The sequence below is a fragment of the Corvus kubaryi genome, unplaced genomic scaffold, assembly GCF_017639235.1.
Source record: "Corvus kubaryi isolate FWS band 111438036 unplaced genomic scaffold, C.kubaryi_AGA036_p1.0 37341, whole genome shotgun sequence".
NCBI lineage: Eukaryota > Metazoa > Chordata > Aves > Passeriformes > Corvidae > Corvus > Corvus kubaryi.
Window position 1 is genome coordinate 11,462,425 of NW_024581112.1, and position 18,657 is coordinate 11,481,081.

At 42.6% G+C, this 18,657-nt stretch overlaps 1 protein-coding gene across 1 annotated transcript in view; it reads left to right on the forward strand.

Annotated features, from left to right (window-relative positions):
- Window positions 1–452: 452 nt before the first annotated feature.
- The window catches only part of CASR (calcium sensing receptor), a 42,495-nt gene continuing 24,290 nt past the window's right edge, over window positions 453–18,657 (forward strand). The window contains exons 1-3 of the mRNA XM_042031208.1: window positions 453–886; window positions 8,948–9,254; window positions 12,097–12,978. Coding sequence (XP_041887142.1) covers window positions 702–886; window positions 8,948–9,254; window positions 12,097–12,978 — 1,374 coding nt within the window. The 5' untranslated portion in view covers window positions 453–701. The remainder of the gene's footprint in view (window positions 887–8,947; window positions 9,255–12,096; window positions 12,979–18,657) is intronic.

An 18,657-nucleotide genomic window follows, 5' to 3' on the forward strand; every position in this document is an offset into this window, starting at 1 on the left:
GAATGATCAATGGCCAGGAGATGATGGATCAACACTAAAAGATTATTATGGTTACTTGCTTAAGAGAAAGGCTTGATTCTTACTATTTTTGATGCTTCCTTATTCCCCAGTTGCCCACCCAGGTCTCCTAGTGTGCTCTACTCATGGACATTGATCACAGGTTTTACAGCATCCGCTATGGCCAGAGTCACACAGAACCGTAGGAAGATTTAGCAACCCACATTGGGTATGCAGCAGAAAAACAGGCATCTGACATTGAGGAGGTGTGGCTGGTGTCACCGGGGTGCCTGGCTGACTTTGCCAAGGTTGTGATATGTCCCAGGTGGGTTGTTGAGTGGGGGCAGCTTCAGGGGCATATTGAGGGCTTGGTTTGACAAAGCAGAACCATCATGGCAAAGTGGGGTCCTGGTGTATAGCTGGAATCACTTTTCAAATCTTTCTCTTACAGTTCGCAGAGATGGGCTCTCCATAATACTTCAGTTATGAAGGAAGAAGGGCAGCTGAATTGTTGTTTTGCAATGGAGAAGACAGAGGGAGAAGCACCAGCACTGTGGCACCCACCTTGTTGCTTATCTCCCTGCAAACATGTGCCCCAAATCCTCTCCGTGCTGTATTAAGGAAAGGAAAAGCTTCAACATCTGCTCTCTTACATCATCTTTTCCAATTTTGCATCCTATAACCCCCTGGTGAAAAGAGGAACAATGACTTCATATAGCTGCTGCTTGATTCTTTTGCTGTTTACCTGGAACACTGCTGCCTATGGGCCAAACCAGCGGGCACAGAAGAAGGGAGACATTATTCTTGGAGGATTGTTCCCCATTCATTTTGGAGTGGCTGCTAAAGATCAGGATCTAAAATCAAGGCCAGAATCAGTGGAGTGTATAAGGTAAGCTAGTAAAAGGGAAATAAAAAGTTCTGGTGGGGAAGTCTTCACATTTCTTGACTTTAAATTGTGTAAACATGGTCTGTAATCTGATGCTTGCAATTGGAGGGTATGATGTAAATAATAGAAAAAACAAGTGTGCTGTTAAACAGTAACATAAACAATATTTGGACACTAAAAGAGGCCAGCTACCTGGAACTGCCAAAACATTAATATACTGATGTATCTGGCCATTCACAGGGAACATTTGAATAGTATCTGAAAATGATCTTTCCTAGCAGAAGGACAGAAAATTACCAATAATGCCCTTTAGTTCATTTGATTAAAGTAATGCATGGCAAAATAGCTTAGAAATAATTTTTTGTCCAGTTCTGCCTGTCATCTTCTAAGACTTTACAAACTGATTAGTTGCCTAAACAAGTGAATAGGTGAGAGTGAGATAGGTCATGGCTTTTGAAAAATCCCACTGAACAGATAAATGTCTCTTTAGGAGTTTGTGAAAGTCCCAAACTTGAGCCCAGGCTTTCCTCACCCAGAGTTCTTTTCTTTTGTGTAAACAATGCATATATGCTTTGTCTTAAGTGTTTGGCAGTTAACCTTGGAAGGAGAAACGCACATGAAAACAATTTCTCTTATTATTAAAGTGTAGACATTTTTTGATGAAATGTGAGGACTTTTTAACCTGACAACCCTGCACATAATACACAGAACAAGTGGAAAATGTGACAGAACCTGATTGCAACTGGAACATCATATGAACGAAATATAAGAAATTCATGTGGAATTCTGTCATGGCAGTGCATGGGAAAACACTTCAGTGTTATGGGACTTCTGTTGCCATATGTGAAAAACTGTGCATCTGGAATTATTTGGACCACTCATCCTAGACTGGAGATCTAATACAGTTTTGTTGCAGATGACAAGGATGGCTGAGAGCATTCCTGTTACACTCAGATTTCAGGTGTGGTTTCCCACTGAGACACTGAGCAAGACACATCCTTCTAGGTTATGAGATCATCCCCAGGACCTGTCATAGGGAGGACACACAAGTGCAATTAAGCTGGGATTATTTTGGCTTCTTCTGTGTGTGCACAGGAAAGTTGTGAAATAAATGTGTGTGCAACGTCTACTTCATGGAGCAAGAATCTCTGCCAGCTTTTCAGCATTTTTTTCCTTCCCAAATGCAGCATTTTACAAGTGGAATGCTGGAAAGCAATGCATGTTTTCAGCTCCATTGTCTTCTTCTCCTGCTCCAGCTGGCAGGCAGGACAATGCAGATATTTGCAAACTAAACAGCTTTCATTTCTGTCGAGTCTGGATCAGCTTCAGTGACTGTCTTGACATGGTCACATTATTGGAAGAGATCATTGGAAAATGTTCTGCCACAAGTACTACAAGTGTGTGATTGCCAAAAGGCATGTTAATGAGGTAGCATTGCCAACAACAGGAGAATCCTGAAAAGCCAGACTAGCTGTTTTAAGGACACAATGGGAGATCATTCTGGGTGGCATTCAGTCGGCTAAAAGGTATCCTCCAGCTGAAATCTGCCTGGATAAAATCCCTGTTCTTCTTACCCCTGCACCAAGAACATGCAGGTGCAAAAGAGAAAAACAGTGGCTGCAGAGGCAGGCATTTGTGGCATATATCCTTCAGGGAGCTGGATGAATTGTGAGTTGATAACATAATGCTGTTGGAGAAAGAATGAAGGTCAGAGATCTAGCTGCAGAGGTAGTAGAAACTACAAAAGGAACAAGGGGATGATTGGACCAGAAATGACTGGAAGTAACTTCATTGCACACATCTTTACCAGAAAATGTCCATTTGCAGGAAGTGTTTAATTCAAAAGAGGTTGGATTGAGTCATCAGGTTTTAATAATGGCGATGATAAATACATGGGAATGTTTGTGTGTATTCCCTGTTATTGGTCAAATTGAGAGCAGAGGTATTTCCTGAAAGGATTTTCTATTTTAAGCAGTACTGAAGTCAGAAAATTCCTCCTGCTGGAGTCGTACAGAAATGTCTCAACACAACCACGGTGGTCCTTTTTGGTTTTGGACCCTGTGATCAGGCATTAGCCCACGGCAGGGTTGTGCATGCTGATCTAGGAGTCCAATACATTCTTCAAGGTATTTGGTAGAATCTCACATTATCACATGTGAGTTTCCTAAGTTTCAGGCAATTGACCAGTCTGGAATTATCAAACTTGTATTTTTGGGGGGAGAAAAAAAATATATGTTCTAGTTTCTTCACAAAGTAAATCTCCCAAGTCTTGTAGTGTCAAAAACTTCTGTAGGGTAGGAAATCCAATAAAGAGGCATAAATGTGACTGTACACGGTCAAACCAAAGGTGCTAAATCTGTCCCATACCTTTAACTCCCTTGTTGCCCTTCTCTGAGCCTTCTCCAGCATTGCTGTATCTTTTCAAAGCTGAGTTTTATGCCTGCCCCCTTTTCAGACAGCTGCATACAGCTTTTAATCTCTTTACAACATAGAAAAACATGTCTCATATCATGTAAGAAAATTAGACCCAGATCACTCTGGGAGTATGAGCATCCTCTCTCTCCTCATGCTCTCTCACAGCAGCAAGTCATCAGACCATATGAAAAGCTCCACGACAAGACCTAAGGATCCCACTGAAACCCTGTGGGTGGTTTGTTTTAGAGCTCAGTATCAAACAACTAAAGATAACATGGTTTTCCTCTCTTTTGAGGACTGTTCAACCTGATCTGTGCTGTTTGGACATTTTCCCACACATTTAGCTGTGTTTAGTGCCATCTCTATGCTCCCAAACTGGGCTTCCCAATGGATAGGACAACTTTCTCTCCACTTTTCTAGTTTTTATGTTCTTCATGCTCTTTAGGTGGTTTAGCACCTTTCTCTCCAGCTCAGCAAACATGCTGGCCTGAACCTACTGTGCATGCCTGGCACATGATTATTCAGAAACCACATACATAACTCAGCATTGAAAGGAAAAGGGAACAGTAACAATCTGTTCTCCATTCTTTTTGTGCTGTTGCTACTGAAAATGCATCCTTGTGCCCTAAACACTGAGTTGCGGAGTCCGAAGTGAAAACATACTCATGATTTTGCCACACTAAATGTCAGAAAGGAATACACAAAGCAAGAGCAGTTTTGTTTCCTGTTTACTGTTTCAGCAATCACGGATCCTGCACTTGATATAAATACACTTCCTATCTTTGTATGCCTCAGGTGCTGCTGCAACAACTTTCCTTATAACATTTGCTGATGCATATCTGATGTGTGCAGTAGAGGCAGAGACTAAGCACAGCACCAGCAAGCCCTGACCCCCATTCCATTCCCTGTCAGCACCCACAGAAGCCTATTCATAACCTGATTTCTCTGCCCTTTCTTGATTTCAGGGAGATTAGCAGTACTCCTGTATTCTGATCATCAGTCTAGCCAAGGTCCCACACTGTGACACAAAGCTTTCAAGCTGTGAAACTGTGGTGAGACACCGTCCCCACGTCCTAGTGCAAGGCTCACAGGGCATGGCTCCAGGACTCTTTAGCCCACTGAGTTCCTCTGTCCATCTGAGAGAACAGAATTTTAATTCTAGCTCTTGCAGATGTATTTGCTAATCCCTTTGCAGACCTGAATGTATAACAAGATATTTAGAATTTCTTCCCTAGGATGAAATTACATCCTTTTCTCTCTCTTCCATTCACCTTCTGAATTGTAATTTTTTAATTTTTTAATTTCTTTGTTCTGCATAATTCCCCTTGCCCACAGTCCTTGATTGTAAGACTGGTAAGCAACTCATTATACCCGTGACTGCAGGAATTCAGCAAATGACTGAAGGTCTCCCCTTTGCATAGCTTAGAAATAACAGTGGTAGTAGCAGCAATAACATGCAATTAATGTACTGGAAATCTAGAAAGAACTGAGAAATTAGTATGTGCATGCAGCTACTAGAGAAAGAGGGGTGCTGGTGTGATCGAAAGACATACGCAGGCTCTGCCACCATTTCTGAGTGTAAGTACCTGTCAGATATGGGAGGGTAAGTGAAAGCTGTATTCAGAGTTTTCACATCACTTTCTCCTCTTTTTCCTTCATATTCCATTGCTTAGTCCCTTGCAAGTATGATAAATGAAGGTCATGAATACACATGAGGCTGTGAATTATTTCTTTATGGAGACTAGCAAGAATCAGGACCAATTTCCCTGCCGGATCCAAACAGTAAGAGCTGTTAAGACCAAACCGTACAAACAAACAGGGGATGGAGCTATGAGACACTTAAACCATGCAGAGAGCTTTGTGTCCCTTAATTTACATAGCCTTGCTTTGGAACATTTACTCAGACTTTTAAGCCATCCTGAGCACCATTTGACAGACATGTTTGGTATCTAGCAAACTGGTCTGCTGCACAGCTGTGCTCTGCAGATGTGACAGTTACAGTGAAGTATTGTTCCCGATTTCTCTCTCCCTGTTTGTGCTCCTCCCTGGGAAGAGAAAGATCGGTGGGTTGAATACTCTGAGAGGTGGGAGAACAGGCATCAGAAGGGGAACTTTTAAGGAAGGAGTGTAAATAAAAATTCCCACCTGCACCTGTGGGCTCTGAATTATTCACATTAAAATCTCATTTAGAGCTTAATGGCCACTTTTCGTAGCACCATATCTCAGAAATGTTAAAATGTAAGACTATGTGAACATACCTGTAAAGTAATATGGCAGAAAATGAGCTTTGGAGCCTGCTTCTTTTCCACCAAGAAAATACCAGTGGCTATTTAAATATTCTGGAAATCTAATGAAAGCTTGTTTCTGATAGTAAATCCTGTACAGTTTCTTTGTGGAAATTACCAGTCAGATTTCTGCATGGTTGACAGAGCATTCCAGTGACTGATCATATTAATCACAGCAGCAGCATAACACAGGAGGTCAGCTGCATCAGTGGGACCTACTGCCAGGTTCAAAGGCTGCTCTTAGCAATCCCTCATGTACACACCAAGCCAAGAGGAACCTATCTGCAGCCCCTTGCTGGGATCTTACAGTACAGTGGGAGAGAAATTATCCACAAAATATCCATTCATAGAAATTGAAAGAATCTTGTTTCATTTAGAGCAGTCTGGCAGCACTGCCTTTGTCTGACCATATCTGTGTTACAGAACTGATTACAACACTGTCTCAGATGACTAAAAGAGAGCTTGTCTGAAGCTCTATCAGGTGTTGGAGCAGGCAGAGTGAGGGGTATTGTCTTCATCCCACCTGATCCTGTCCTCCTGAGCTGCTGATGCTGCTATCAGGAGAGGTGCAAGTGAAGAGAACCGCATGTCTCCTGCCTAGGTTAGTTCAAGATAAATTATTGAAAGCATTTCAAAAATATTTTGGAGTCTGGCTCCCAGAAAATAGCTCCTACTCTCCTTTCCCTCCAAAATAAAATTAATCCAAATGCAAGTACATGAAGTAGAGGCTTTATATGGTAAATATACACTAATCAGGAGCATTTGTCAAAAGGAAAATAAACTGTGTATCGTGGGCCTTAGTCTGCATTTACTGAATTAAATGCCAAATATTTCTTTGAAGTGAAGTATAAGACAATCCAGTTCACTGCTTTCAAAGATACCCTCTCTGAAGATACCACCTTGTGGCATTTAAAAACAATAAAGCCAAATTCCTTTCAAGCAGGTAAAATAATTTTGTGTCATACTTTGCCTGCATAATTTAAAGTGAGCAGGTTTACATTTGCTTTTACATATACTCAAATGTGTGAAGCTTTTCCCAGTAGTATAGTGGTATCTTTGAAATTCCCAGATTCTCAGTAGTCTTCCCTTTAAATATAGAAAATGCGATCAAATTTTTCTCTTTTACATCAGGAGCCTGAATATGGCTCCTTGCTTCGAATCCTATTCATATTAAAAATATCTGTAAACATGTGTATCTTTTTAAAAAGAAGTGTCACAAACCCCTTCCTTGTTTCCATTTATCCCAGTGCACATTACTGACCACGTGAGGTAACACTGTGTGCTGAACACATCTTCTTCCTGTGCACAGCACTCACTGACTCAATCCCTCTGAGACTTGCCCTTTTATTTCAGAGCTCTCTCATTGCATCTCATCTCTTAATGGTTTGAAACTAGACCAAAAAGTATTCTAAATTACCAAATTACTTGTATCAGTAACCCACACTCCCATGCTTCTAAAGGCTAATCTTAATAAAGCTAACTGTCTCTTTGGTAATAAGTTATAACTAAGGACTCAAACTTTCTGACCTGAGGAGATCTGTACTGAAATTGTGCTGTCTGGGCTTTGAGGTACAACCTCAGAGCTGAACCTCATTTGGAATTTGGCCAAAGATGTCTGGAGAGGTGAAGTCAAGTTGAATAAATGAAGTTTTTGAGACTTAAAGATAAACCTTAGATGTGATATCTTTAGAAATTCTGATCCCAGATGAATCAGATAAAACTCATGGAATGGAAGTAATGTGGCTTTGTTCATTCAGCTTTGAAAAAGTCAGATATAGCTAACATCAACTTTGGAAGCAATTAATTTAGTCCAGCAATTAAAAATGTTCAGGTCATATACCTCAGAGACTGGAAGGTTGCAATTTCGTGAAGCTTGTCTTTAAAATCTTCACCTTAGTAATGGAAACATTTCCCTAAGCATTTCAAAATGTAACTCATGTGAAACTTACAATTTACCATTTCATATAGAACCTGTTCTTGGGCATGCTATTTCCCCAGGCTTTTCCAGTTTTGGGGCCCATCACCTTTCCCAGTGGATCTCAAGCATAACAGCATTGATACTTTCCTGTTTTCACCTGCAACTCAGCACAAAACTGCAAACTAACTGGTATCCTGACCCATAGTGCATTCCAAGGAAGGACAGGTTTCAGTTCATGAAAGTTTCTGCCATTCCAGCTGCATTGCCCTAAAACACAGCAGCTCCTCAGGCACACAACTGGTTGCCAGGGCAGCTTTATAGGAGAAAACACAGTAAAACTTCAGAATAACGTGTCAAAGGTACTTTCTTCCTCCTGCTTTCCTCAAAGAAATTTTTCTCCTTTTTGGATAAGCAATCATCCTGTTTCAGATTCTTCCACTGCCTGCCTACTGATGCCATAAACAGGGACTCCCAGCTCCTGCAGCACATTTGCCACCAATACACATCTCCGGGTTAGCTCCATGCACGGGTGCGAGACAATCAGAAAACTCAGCTTCTCCATCTTAGGGACAAGAGAAGGCTTCAAAAAACCAGTTTCAGTTTCACAGGCCAGCTCAGGGGGCATCTTCTGAGTTCATGTCTAAACCAAATGTGTGAGAGCACCATAATAATGAGAAAAGTTACTCCTTCAGTGAAGGCACTGAAGTATCTAATAAACGAGTTACCAGTTTACACCAGGATTTATATTTATAGCTTATCTCTGTTCTCTGGTATGAACAGTGCGGCTGTGCTCTCTCTCACAAAGTGAAGTGTGTCATGTGAGGCCGAATTTCCCTGAGCAGAGCTCCCAGGCACCTCTGCATCCAGAAGCATGCCAGTGCTGTGGCTCAGCCTGCTCTGCCTGCCCAAAGCCAAGAGGAGCTGACACACTCCAGGAGTATCCCTGAGCCTAAGTCCCAGGCAGCATCAGCACAGGCTTAGCAGACACTGCCATCTGCATTCAGAAACATGTCAGAGGAGCCTGGAAGCAAACCTGGTAAGTGTAGCTTTGAGTCAGAGGATCACAAGTGATCCATTTCCTCAGGCATCACAAGATCAGGTTTAGGGTCCTGAGCACAAGGGACAGGCTAGAGTCATCAGTCCACACATGCTGTCTTTCAACTTTCCCAGATTTTAGGGGACTTAGAAAACTTCACCTCTGGAGTGAGGTCCTAAACTGAAAAGTTGAGAGCCAGAACTAAACCTCATAGCATCAGGGCGCCTCTTCTGTAAACACTGGAGACAAAAGTAAAACTTTCCAAATTTAGTAGGATGAAAGAAATAGTGTAAGTTGCTTTTGCCTTTTTGTATCTGGAATTTTACCCTCTGTCTTTGCCTCATTCCTGATCTCCTCTTCTTGATTTTCCTCCTTCTCACTCTATTTTGTTTTTAATTTTGCTCCCCCAGGTATAATTTCCGAGGCTTCCGCTGGCTCCAGGCTATGATCTTTGCCATAGAAGAAATAAACAGTAGCCCAACTCTCCTTCCCAACATGACCCTGGGATACAGGATATTTGACACTTGCAATACAGTCTCAAAAGCCCTGGAGGCCACCCTGAGTTTTGTGGCCCAGAACAAGATAGACTCCTTGAACCTGGACGAATTCTGTAACTGCTCAGAACATATCCCTTCCACCATTGCAGTCGTGGGAGCAACTGGCTCTGGCATCTCCACTGCTGTGGCCAATCTGCTGGGACTCTTTTACATACCTCAGGTATGGTTCCACCTCACTTGTTTAGGTTACAAGAAGTGGCCTGCTTCTCTACTCTGCAGAGGTTAAGTAAAGATCACTTAATCTTTGCCATTTCCAATAGAACTTTAAGGAGAGAAACAATAAAATGGGGGTTGGGAGGGGGGTGGGTGTTGTTATGATAGAAATGTGTCTTGCTAGCACTTTGCAGTCCCCAAATACAAGTGTTACTGAGCAGCCCGTAACAACATTTGGCCAACAGCAGCTTAGTCTAGGAGGACTGAAGTCCTCTAGAGTGGTTTAATCTGTGAATACAGGTATTTTAGGTCAGCCAATGACAGTTGCCAGCCCTGACAGCTTAGTCATGCTGTTACTTCACAGTGGTGACTCTCTGGTCTGGCCCAGCTCCCACAGAGAGCCCACTCAAGGCAGAGTTCAGTCGCTGCCAGCTGCTCTTTAGGTCTCTCACCATCTCTGATCATTCAGATAGGTGACCTGTAAAGTTGTTGCTTATGCTGATCAGGTGCTGTGGAGGTTTCTTCTGCCTTTCTTTTGCCCTAGGGGACCCAAAACAAGGTTTGTGAAATCACATGGATATGCCCCTTTGTCCTGAGGTCCTCCGTGCGGTGATGTGGTTGTACCAATTCCTGTGTCACAGCATCCTTCGGGCTGCATTCTGACTCTGCTGGGGCCAGTGCCAGCCTCCATGGTCCCATCCTTTTGTTTAAGAGGCTTGTTGCTCTGCCAAGACCTTAAGCAAAGTACAAGGCTGGCTTAACGTTGTTGCTCTTGACTTTAGATTTCTACACTGAAGTCAACTTTGGAAAAAATGCTTGGCCTTATCCATTTAAGTGTTACCTTGTATAGCCTAACACTTCCAATTCCTCTTCTAAAATTGATACAGGTGCCAGAGCTCACAAGAGGCCTTATAACAAGATTGTGTCACAATGTGCTCTCAGTCTGTCCTGAGAGATATAACTTCGCTTCACCCAGGGTTCCAATTCCCATCTGCATCATGAATGAAGAAGGAAGGATTGCCCTGTGCACAGTAATATATCTTGTCTGTTGAGTCTTATCAGTCTGACTTCTTTGCAGGAGTCTGAAAAACTGGACATTTGGTCTCTAAGCAGGGCAGGAATGGTTTAAGATGTGATAGCTGGGTATTGCCCAGAGTGGCATTAGAAGTTGGCATGTAATAAACACCCTGATGACATCTTATGAGGCATTGTTGATTTACACACCACATTACCAGGTGAACAAGGGCAGCCGAGAAGGGTTGGTGAGTTCAACTGAACATAAGAGATGTTTGCAGTTTGCAGACTTTCTCTTTAAACAGAGAATGACATTTGTCCTGTGAGGCAGTAGCCTTATCTAGAGGCTGCAGAAAAGGGTAGATGTCAAAAGGTTCCGTTCTGGAACGAAGTCTCAGCCAGGTGGTTGAAGCATGACAACTGAAAACAGGCTTTTAGACTGGCAGTTGTCAGGTAGAATTGTCACAGCCATTTTTAGCAAGGCCATTAGCAAATCCAGGCTTGTTAGGCATTGCATTTCAGTACAAGTTGAAGGTGTATTTTACAATTAATGTACAGCTCATTACTCATTCTGTTGACGTAGACACTGAAAATGTTATGACTTCTGCTCTGTTTCTCAGTACCCCACCTTAGTGTCCCCTCACAGCACGTGTGGCAGTGGGACACACTGCCTGTACCTTTTGGCAAAAGGTTGAAGGGCCTGAGAGTAGCACTGGGCAAGAGCCTGTCCAGGGGGGAGTACAGCTCTGTGAAAGGAGGGTTTACTCCTGTGGCCCTTGAAACTGCACTGGAAGACCTCCTTTTCTTTCTTCTTGCAGAAACATTAAATAACAGAGTTTAAGGAGGAGATAAGGTTTTCTGTAAATTTCCACTTTGTACAAAATGAACTGTTTATAAAAGACTTTTTCAAATGAGAGTAAGTCTTAAAGAATTCAGATACCAATCTCAAAATACATTTTAGAAGTTCTTGAGATCTTTAAACAGTTATTATCTGGAGTTTATGGATTTCTTCCTACTTGTAGGTAATTCACATTATAACTTAAGAGCGTATGGCACTTGTTCTGATTAGGGAAAATAAAATATTTCTTGGTAGTTTTAGAAAAGGAAATAAAATCCAATTTAAACCATAAAACATGGTGGCTTATAAAGCATGGAATGCCCACTGGCTTCTTTGCTTATTCTGGCCAGCAATCAGGAAACGCTGCTAAAGTAGCATTACCATAACATTCTGCAGGATCAAAGGAGCTGATACACATCACATTCTTCTTATGCCAACTGACAGGGATTGTATATAAAAGGCATATGGTGCCTGATGGAGCCTGTTTAAGGATAGGGATGGATGTCAAATCCAAGGAGAGACAGACGGAGTAGCTTCAGGATGGCAGTACCACTGTGCTGTCTCATGTCTGCTTCAGAACAGAGAAAACCTGTGGTTTGTCTTAATTAAGTGCATTGCCCTCATTTATCTAGATGGCACATTCTTTTTATTTCTGGATTTGACAGAAATCTTTGCCATTCCTCCAATCTAGTGTCTATTTCTCTCTCCCTCAGATCCTTGACCTTGCAGGTGGGCATAAGCTGGCATAAGGTCTGAGCAGCTGCTCCTGTGTGTGTGCCTCTGTAGGACAGGCACAGCTACAAGAACATGCAGGCTCTCGGAGTGGATCACCTGCAAACACAGACTAAGAAAATGGGGCTGCCAGTGTGGTGCTCAGCTCCCTCCCTGCCCCATCTGGGGTTACACAGGCTGACAGTGATGCTAGGTAAATGGATGTAATTTATTTCTAGGCATTTCACTTTATGGTGTGTTTTGCTTGTTTGCTGTGCTCTGACAGGTCAGCTATGCCTCATCCAGTCGCCTCCTGAGCAATAAGAACCAGTTCAAGTCCTTCCTGCGCACAATCCCCAATGATGAGCATCAGGCCACAGCCATGGCAGACATCATCGAGTACTTTCGCTGGAACTGGGTGGGAACAATCGCAGCTGATGATGACTATGGCCGGCCAGGGATTGAAAAGTTTCGGGAAGAGGCGGAGGAGAGAGATATCTGCATTGATTTCAGCGAGCTCATCTCCCAGTACTCAGATGAAGAGGAGATCCAGCAGGTGGTAGAGGTCATCCAGAACTCCACAGCAAGAGTGATTGTTGTTTTCTCCAGTGGCCCAGACCTAGAGCCTCTCATCAAAGAGATTGTCAGGCGAAACATCACTGGCAAGATCTGGCTGGCAAGCGAGGCCTGGGCCAGTTCTTCCCTAATAGCCATGCCAGAGTTCTTCCGTGTGATTGGCAGCACCATTGGGTTTGCACTGAAGGCAGGACAGATCCCAGGCTTTCGTGAGTTCCTGCAGAAGGTGCATCCCAAGAAGTCCACCAACAACGGCTTTGCCAAGGAGTTTTGGGAGGAGACATTTAACTGCTATCTCCCTGATGGGTCCAAAAATTCTCCTGCTTCAACTTCCTTCCACAAGGGCCATGAAGAGGGGCTGGGAGCTGGAAATGGAACATCTGCGTTCCGACCTCCATGCACAGGGGATGAGAACATCACGAGCGTGGAGACGCCGTACATGGACTACACACACTTGCGGATATCCTATAACGTGTACTTGGCAGTGTATTCAATTGCCCATGCCTTGCAGGATATTTATACCTGTACCCCTGGGAAGGGACTCTTCACCAATGGGTCCTGTGCAGACATTAAGAAGGTGGAGGCGTGGCAGGTAAGCCCTTCATTCTTGTGCTTGTGTAATGTATCTGCAGAAGGAAAGGCAAGCTGTCCCAAATGCCCTTTAGGGTGCCTTTCATAATCCTGGGTCTCAGACACAGCATAAGGCTCCTGGGTTGCAGTGTGTGACTGTGTGTGAGGTAGGTGCATGCTCCCACCCCACAGGAAATGTAAGGTAAGTTGGATTAGGCCTGCAGTGAAAGAGGCTTAAACCAAGTTAAATTTTCTTGCATTTGCTGCGGGCCAAAAGTGCACACACAGACAATTACCACAGCCTGGCTGACGCAAGGTAACTTGATCATATATTGAGCCTTACATAAACAAGAGGGCCTGGAGAGAACACATAAACAAGGAAAACAGTTTTTAGAGTTCATTTTCTTTGGCAAGCTTTACATCTTTTGCAATCCCATGACAATTTTCCATACAGGCTGTATTTTTTTCCTCACAGTTTTAAGCTTATATACGATCAAACTAAAGAAGATTGAGTAATGAAGGAAAATAATGTGTGGCTCCTGGGCAGAAAATAGATAGCTGCTTTGATTTGGTAGTGGTATTTGTGAATTGATGAAATTATACTAATGACTTAGTCCAATCTACCCATTCATTCAATGCATTCTGCCCAATGGCACATGGATCATATTCTGGCATTTTGTCTCCTGATCCTTTATGAATGCTCTATACCCTAGTATGTGTTTGATCGTGCTATCCAATGTGGTATTCACTTTGTGGTTTTAATATCTACTTCATTCTTAACACAATTAGCATGGACTATCAAATGATGATATGTAGCAAATTCTGTCTGCCTCATTCTAGTTGTCACAAAATGCTTGAGTCCAAACATGCCTGAAATCAGAACAGCACAGGTGAATAAATGGGAAATCACCTCTCCATTTGCATGGGTAATTTCCTTTCTTTGGGATAGCCTAACCAAAACAAAGTCTGTCCTTGCCACAAACTGCAGATGTCAGGTCACATTCACGTGGGAACTGCAGTTTGGTTCCTGTCTAGTCTCAGTTAACTCAAAAACATAAGCCAGATCAAAGTAAAAGGCTTTGTCTTGGCATTTATAGGAAACCTGCACTGCTCTAGGTGCCTGATTGGGTTTAACAAAACCACTTCACTCAGAGTTGATGAGTGCAAGGTTTGACCCTGATTTAGAGGAATCCTGCAATTGCTGGCTGTCTCTGAAGTTTCTGTCTTTCAAAGCTATTCTGCTTTTCAGGAAAATACTGGTAGAAATGGGCAAGTTACAGACAGATTTAGCTTTCACTGTTGTCAGTAAAAACGATCCAGAATAAATGTAGTTCATTCCTTTATGCCTTGTCAACTTGGAAAGTGGAGCTGGATATTCATGCCATTGCTAAGTAAAATAATGTGTTTGTTGAAGATTGCACAGTTGGGAAGAACAACCTCTCATTTCTGTGTTGCTTGTCAGGTGCTGAAGGATATATGCATCAAAATGTAAGGCATCCTGCTGATCTAGGCATTTGGATATACATACTTGCCTGAGAGGAGGGAATCAGCATCAAGGATTATGTAGAGAATAACCTGACTGGGCAGGAATAGGGAGTGCTACAGAGAATCAGGCTATACTTACAATGACCACCATCACATGTGTTGGCTTTCAAGCCTACTTGCACATTTTTTTCACTTTGTTTCAAAATCAAACACATGAATAGCAGGTAAATGCCAAATTTGTGTGCACACCTACTTCATACTAGGCATTGCAGCTCATTACCCTCAGGAAGCTTTCCTCAGCCCTGGGAGTAATGAGTTCACCTCACAAACACGCAGCCTCCAGCATCTCCAGAGAGTGGTTTTCTCACAACCATGCAGAAGAAAATCATTCTAGTAAAGTTAATCTCATTTGCAGTGGTACTTCTGCCAGTGTTCACTACCTGCTCCCTTTTTCACAATCAGCTCTGTGTTTTCTTGATGGGAAGTGACCCAAGAGAGCAGGGACAGTGTTATGAGGCCCCCATACCTGTCACTGGAGGGCAGCTGCTCACAGTGTCTGCACTTACTGGCCAGGTGCTGTGTGGTACAAATAAGGTGAACCTGCTGAACTCGTGGCTCCATTAGCCTGAGCTCCTGTCCGGAGCAGCACTTGCCAGCAGGGTCGGTGGCTGAGGAGCAAAAATGGTACATTCCACAATTTAATTATGTACCATTTAATTTTGTTGCCTTTCAATGGCAACAATATTAACACATAGGAGATTTTATTGTTGTCTGCTAATTGCTAATTTTATGTACTTATAATACAAATCTTTTGGGGGATGTGTTCTATACCATTTGTGGAGGGTGCTTGTGTGGGTCCATATATAAACCCAGCATTTTTACCTCAGTGATCAGGTCGTTTGAAGTGGACAGCCTAACAGAGAATCAGTGCGAGCTGGTTAAACTAAGTGAAGTTCTCCTATTAAGAATTTACCATCTACAGTTTAAGAAGGCTCTACATATATTTCAGGATGAGGAGTTTTTTTCAGGATTTTTCTGTCTCCTAAGCTGAAATATCATATACTACCATTTTTCATATTTACTTATTTATAGCTACTTGTTTAAGGAACTGTTTCCTCATTTTCTCCACCTGAGTCAGTGATCTTTGACAGATCCTGTCCATAAACCCAGTCATGCTTCCTTTTGTTTTACCAGTGCCTCTGAAGCTGGCTGTGGACAGTTCCACTGGAGATGGGACTGTCCGGCTGCCTTGGCATGTGCAGAGATGCAGACACAGGCAGAGCTGGTGAGCAGGCAGGACGGCTTCCAGGCTGTGCTCAAAGGAACCTGTGCCACTCATTCCACATGCAGAGCTGGCCAGGGAATTCAGAATCCTTTATCTGAAAATGGGACAGCTGGCACTTCAGAATTCTGCAGACAGTTGCAGATTTTATTAGGATGTCTGTGCTGCCCTTACTCTGGGCCATCTGAGCTGTCTTAAGAATCTGTGCTGCTTCAAGGCAGAAGATAATCGAGGTGCACACCTTCGCAGGATGCCTTGCAAAGGGCAGACAGTATTGTCTGCATGTGCCATTGTTGTGTCCTGCACAGTATTGAACAAGATCAGATCAATTACTTTTTGCACTGTTTTTCTCAGGTAACAAAAAGGTGCAGAGCAATCCAGAACAAAATGTATAAATTCTGTCGCTTTGGGGCATGACAAAATTTTACAAAAAGCACTAAGAATTGAAGTGCATGAGTGCAAATAGTACAACAGAAAAAATCCTCCTAAGGGTTTCCAATACCTCTGGCTGTCACAAGACCACTGTCTTCTGCTGAGGGGTTGTGACTTTACAGGAGACCGTATCAAGTAGAGCTAATTCTGTGTGTTGCTCTCGTTCATGGACTTGCCCAAACACAAGCTCCCATAAGCTACAAAATGGAAGCAGGAAGTTATGGCAGGAGGCGGGCTACCGGCTCAGAACTGCTGTACTGATGTTGCCTCTTTGTCAAAATTCCCTGCATTTTCAGCCTGTTTCTCCATAACTTCTTTAACAGTCTGTTTTGAAGCCCTTTTTCTTAACATCTTCCCTCATAAGATTTCTCAGCTCCCTCAAGTTCCTTCATTTTCTTGGTCTCTACTCATGAGGCTATTTCCATGGTCACTTCTAGGAAAAAGTCCATCTGCTCTTTTTTCAGTTCCCCTCTGAGCATTTACAGGAGCCTCTCTGGTGTCTCTATCTCACTTCAAGCATTGTGTGATCCTGCAAAAAAATAGGGAGAAAACTAATAGGGAATCCTAATCTGTCCTTCAGGGCAAATATTTACTTCTCCATATTATTAATGTGTGAGAAGATGAAAGACCTGTCTTTTCTTCGGACTGAGTTCACTCGGTTTCTGCCCATTCATCTGGATTCTTGATGAGCATCTTTGGGCCTCTCTTTGTGTCTTGCATTAAAAGCATTGTGATTAAATGGGGAAGACAGGCTCCCAAGGATTTGGGAAGGCAAAGATGTGCAGTCACAGGGTCATTGAGCAGAGCATCTTTGGGTCGCCTCCCAGACAATTTGCAGGTTGCTGTTAAATTGGAGGCTGTGAACTTTGGCATGAATGAAAAATGAGAGCTCCTCTAGGCACCAAGGCAAAGCACAGTGCAATGGGTGAAATATGTGTTGTGCTAATGACTCACAGGTTAGAGACATACTCATGCATTTTTCTATGCCTGGAAATCTGATTGATCTCAGACTTAGTAAAAAGCTGCCATATGCTGTTCCACAAAATAAAATCAAATACAATTTGACTTCACCTAGCAACACCTAAAGTCTTTTATTACACTTGTGCACCTCCCAGCCAACAGCTCCTTCCTCAGTGCTGGTGATGTGCATTGTGAAGAGGCAAAAATGGATTGGCACCTTCTCCAGCTTTACATTTAGGCATGTCTGCCTGGCTGGAAATTGATTCTGCAGGGCTTTAAAGAAGAAAATAATGCCTTAGATGACATAGACTTTGAGCCTAATGGCTTATCTAATCAATTTTTGTGTCTATTAAACTATAGAGGCCTGTCTGAACAATTCAAAATCAGCTGCTTTGTGCTATACAGAATTAAACAGTATCAGAACCTCTATTAACTATGGCTGGTGTGAACATTAGTCATTTGGGAAGAATCTCAATGAAAACAGAGGAAGCTGTTGAATGTCAGGCAACTGCAAAACCTCGCCTACTCTGCATTACAAATGCACTGAAGATGTATTTGTTGTGAACAGAAGGCAAGAGGTGTGCCTTTGTTGTGGGAGACAGAACTGAGAGGGACACAACTTGGGCCATGCGCAGAAATGTTGGGGGTCAATAGAGCAAACACAGATATTTCCCTACCAGGGCAACAACAGGCAATTGCTTATTCATCAATTTGAAGATAACAACTTGCCATCAGCTGAGAGCATCACTTGAGAGATCTTCCACTAAGCAGACAACAGATGGAGTATTATTTAGATGTCTCTACAGCTAAAAGGAGAAAGACCTAACTGGACTCACCAGTAGAAAAGGTGCTAGGAAACGATGGCCCTGACAAGGCTGTTAGAAGAAGGGTGAATGACCTGCACGCAGCAAATACAACAAAGGAGTTATGGTTAATAATTCCTAAGTAAAGAATGGCTGAGATTCTTCTGAGTTGGGGTAGGACACACTGCCTGATGACCAAACCCACAGTATTCTTGTCTGCCCCTAAACATGTTGAATTTTTCATAAAAGTCACTTTCAATAGAGTCACTTATGTGCTGCTTTACAACAGAAGCTGTATTTGAAAAGAACTTTTTTATATTTATGAAGCTCATTTATGAAGTTCTTTTGTCAGTTGGGGAAAAGTCAGTTTTGCAGCCTACAGTGGGAATTTTAGGGAAGGCTCCATTAAATGCTCCTATAATATATCGCTGTAGCAACTTCAGATAACAATTATCCCTTGAATTACCAAGACATCAGACACCAGTATCTGTTATAAAGACACAGCATGTCTTTGTTACAGAAAAGAATGTAAAGTTTCTTCTGGCACTGATACTACTCACAAATGGAGCTGGTGATAAAGGGCACCTTGAGAGCTTCCTAACAGCACTCACAAAGCGGGATGAGGAAACAAGTGGATTTATAAAAAATTTCCATTTATCCCAAGGTAGGGTTGAAGCTATCTTCAAAGGCATGATACTCATAACATAGTTTATTATTTCATTTTTTTATGGGTAGTCAG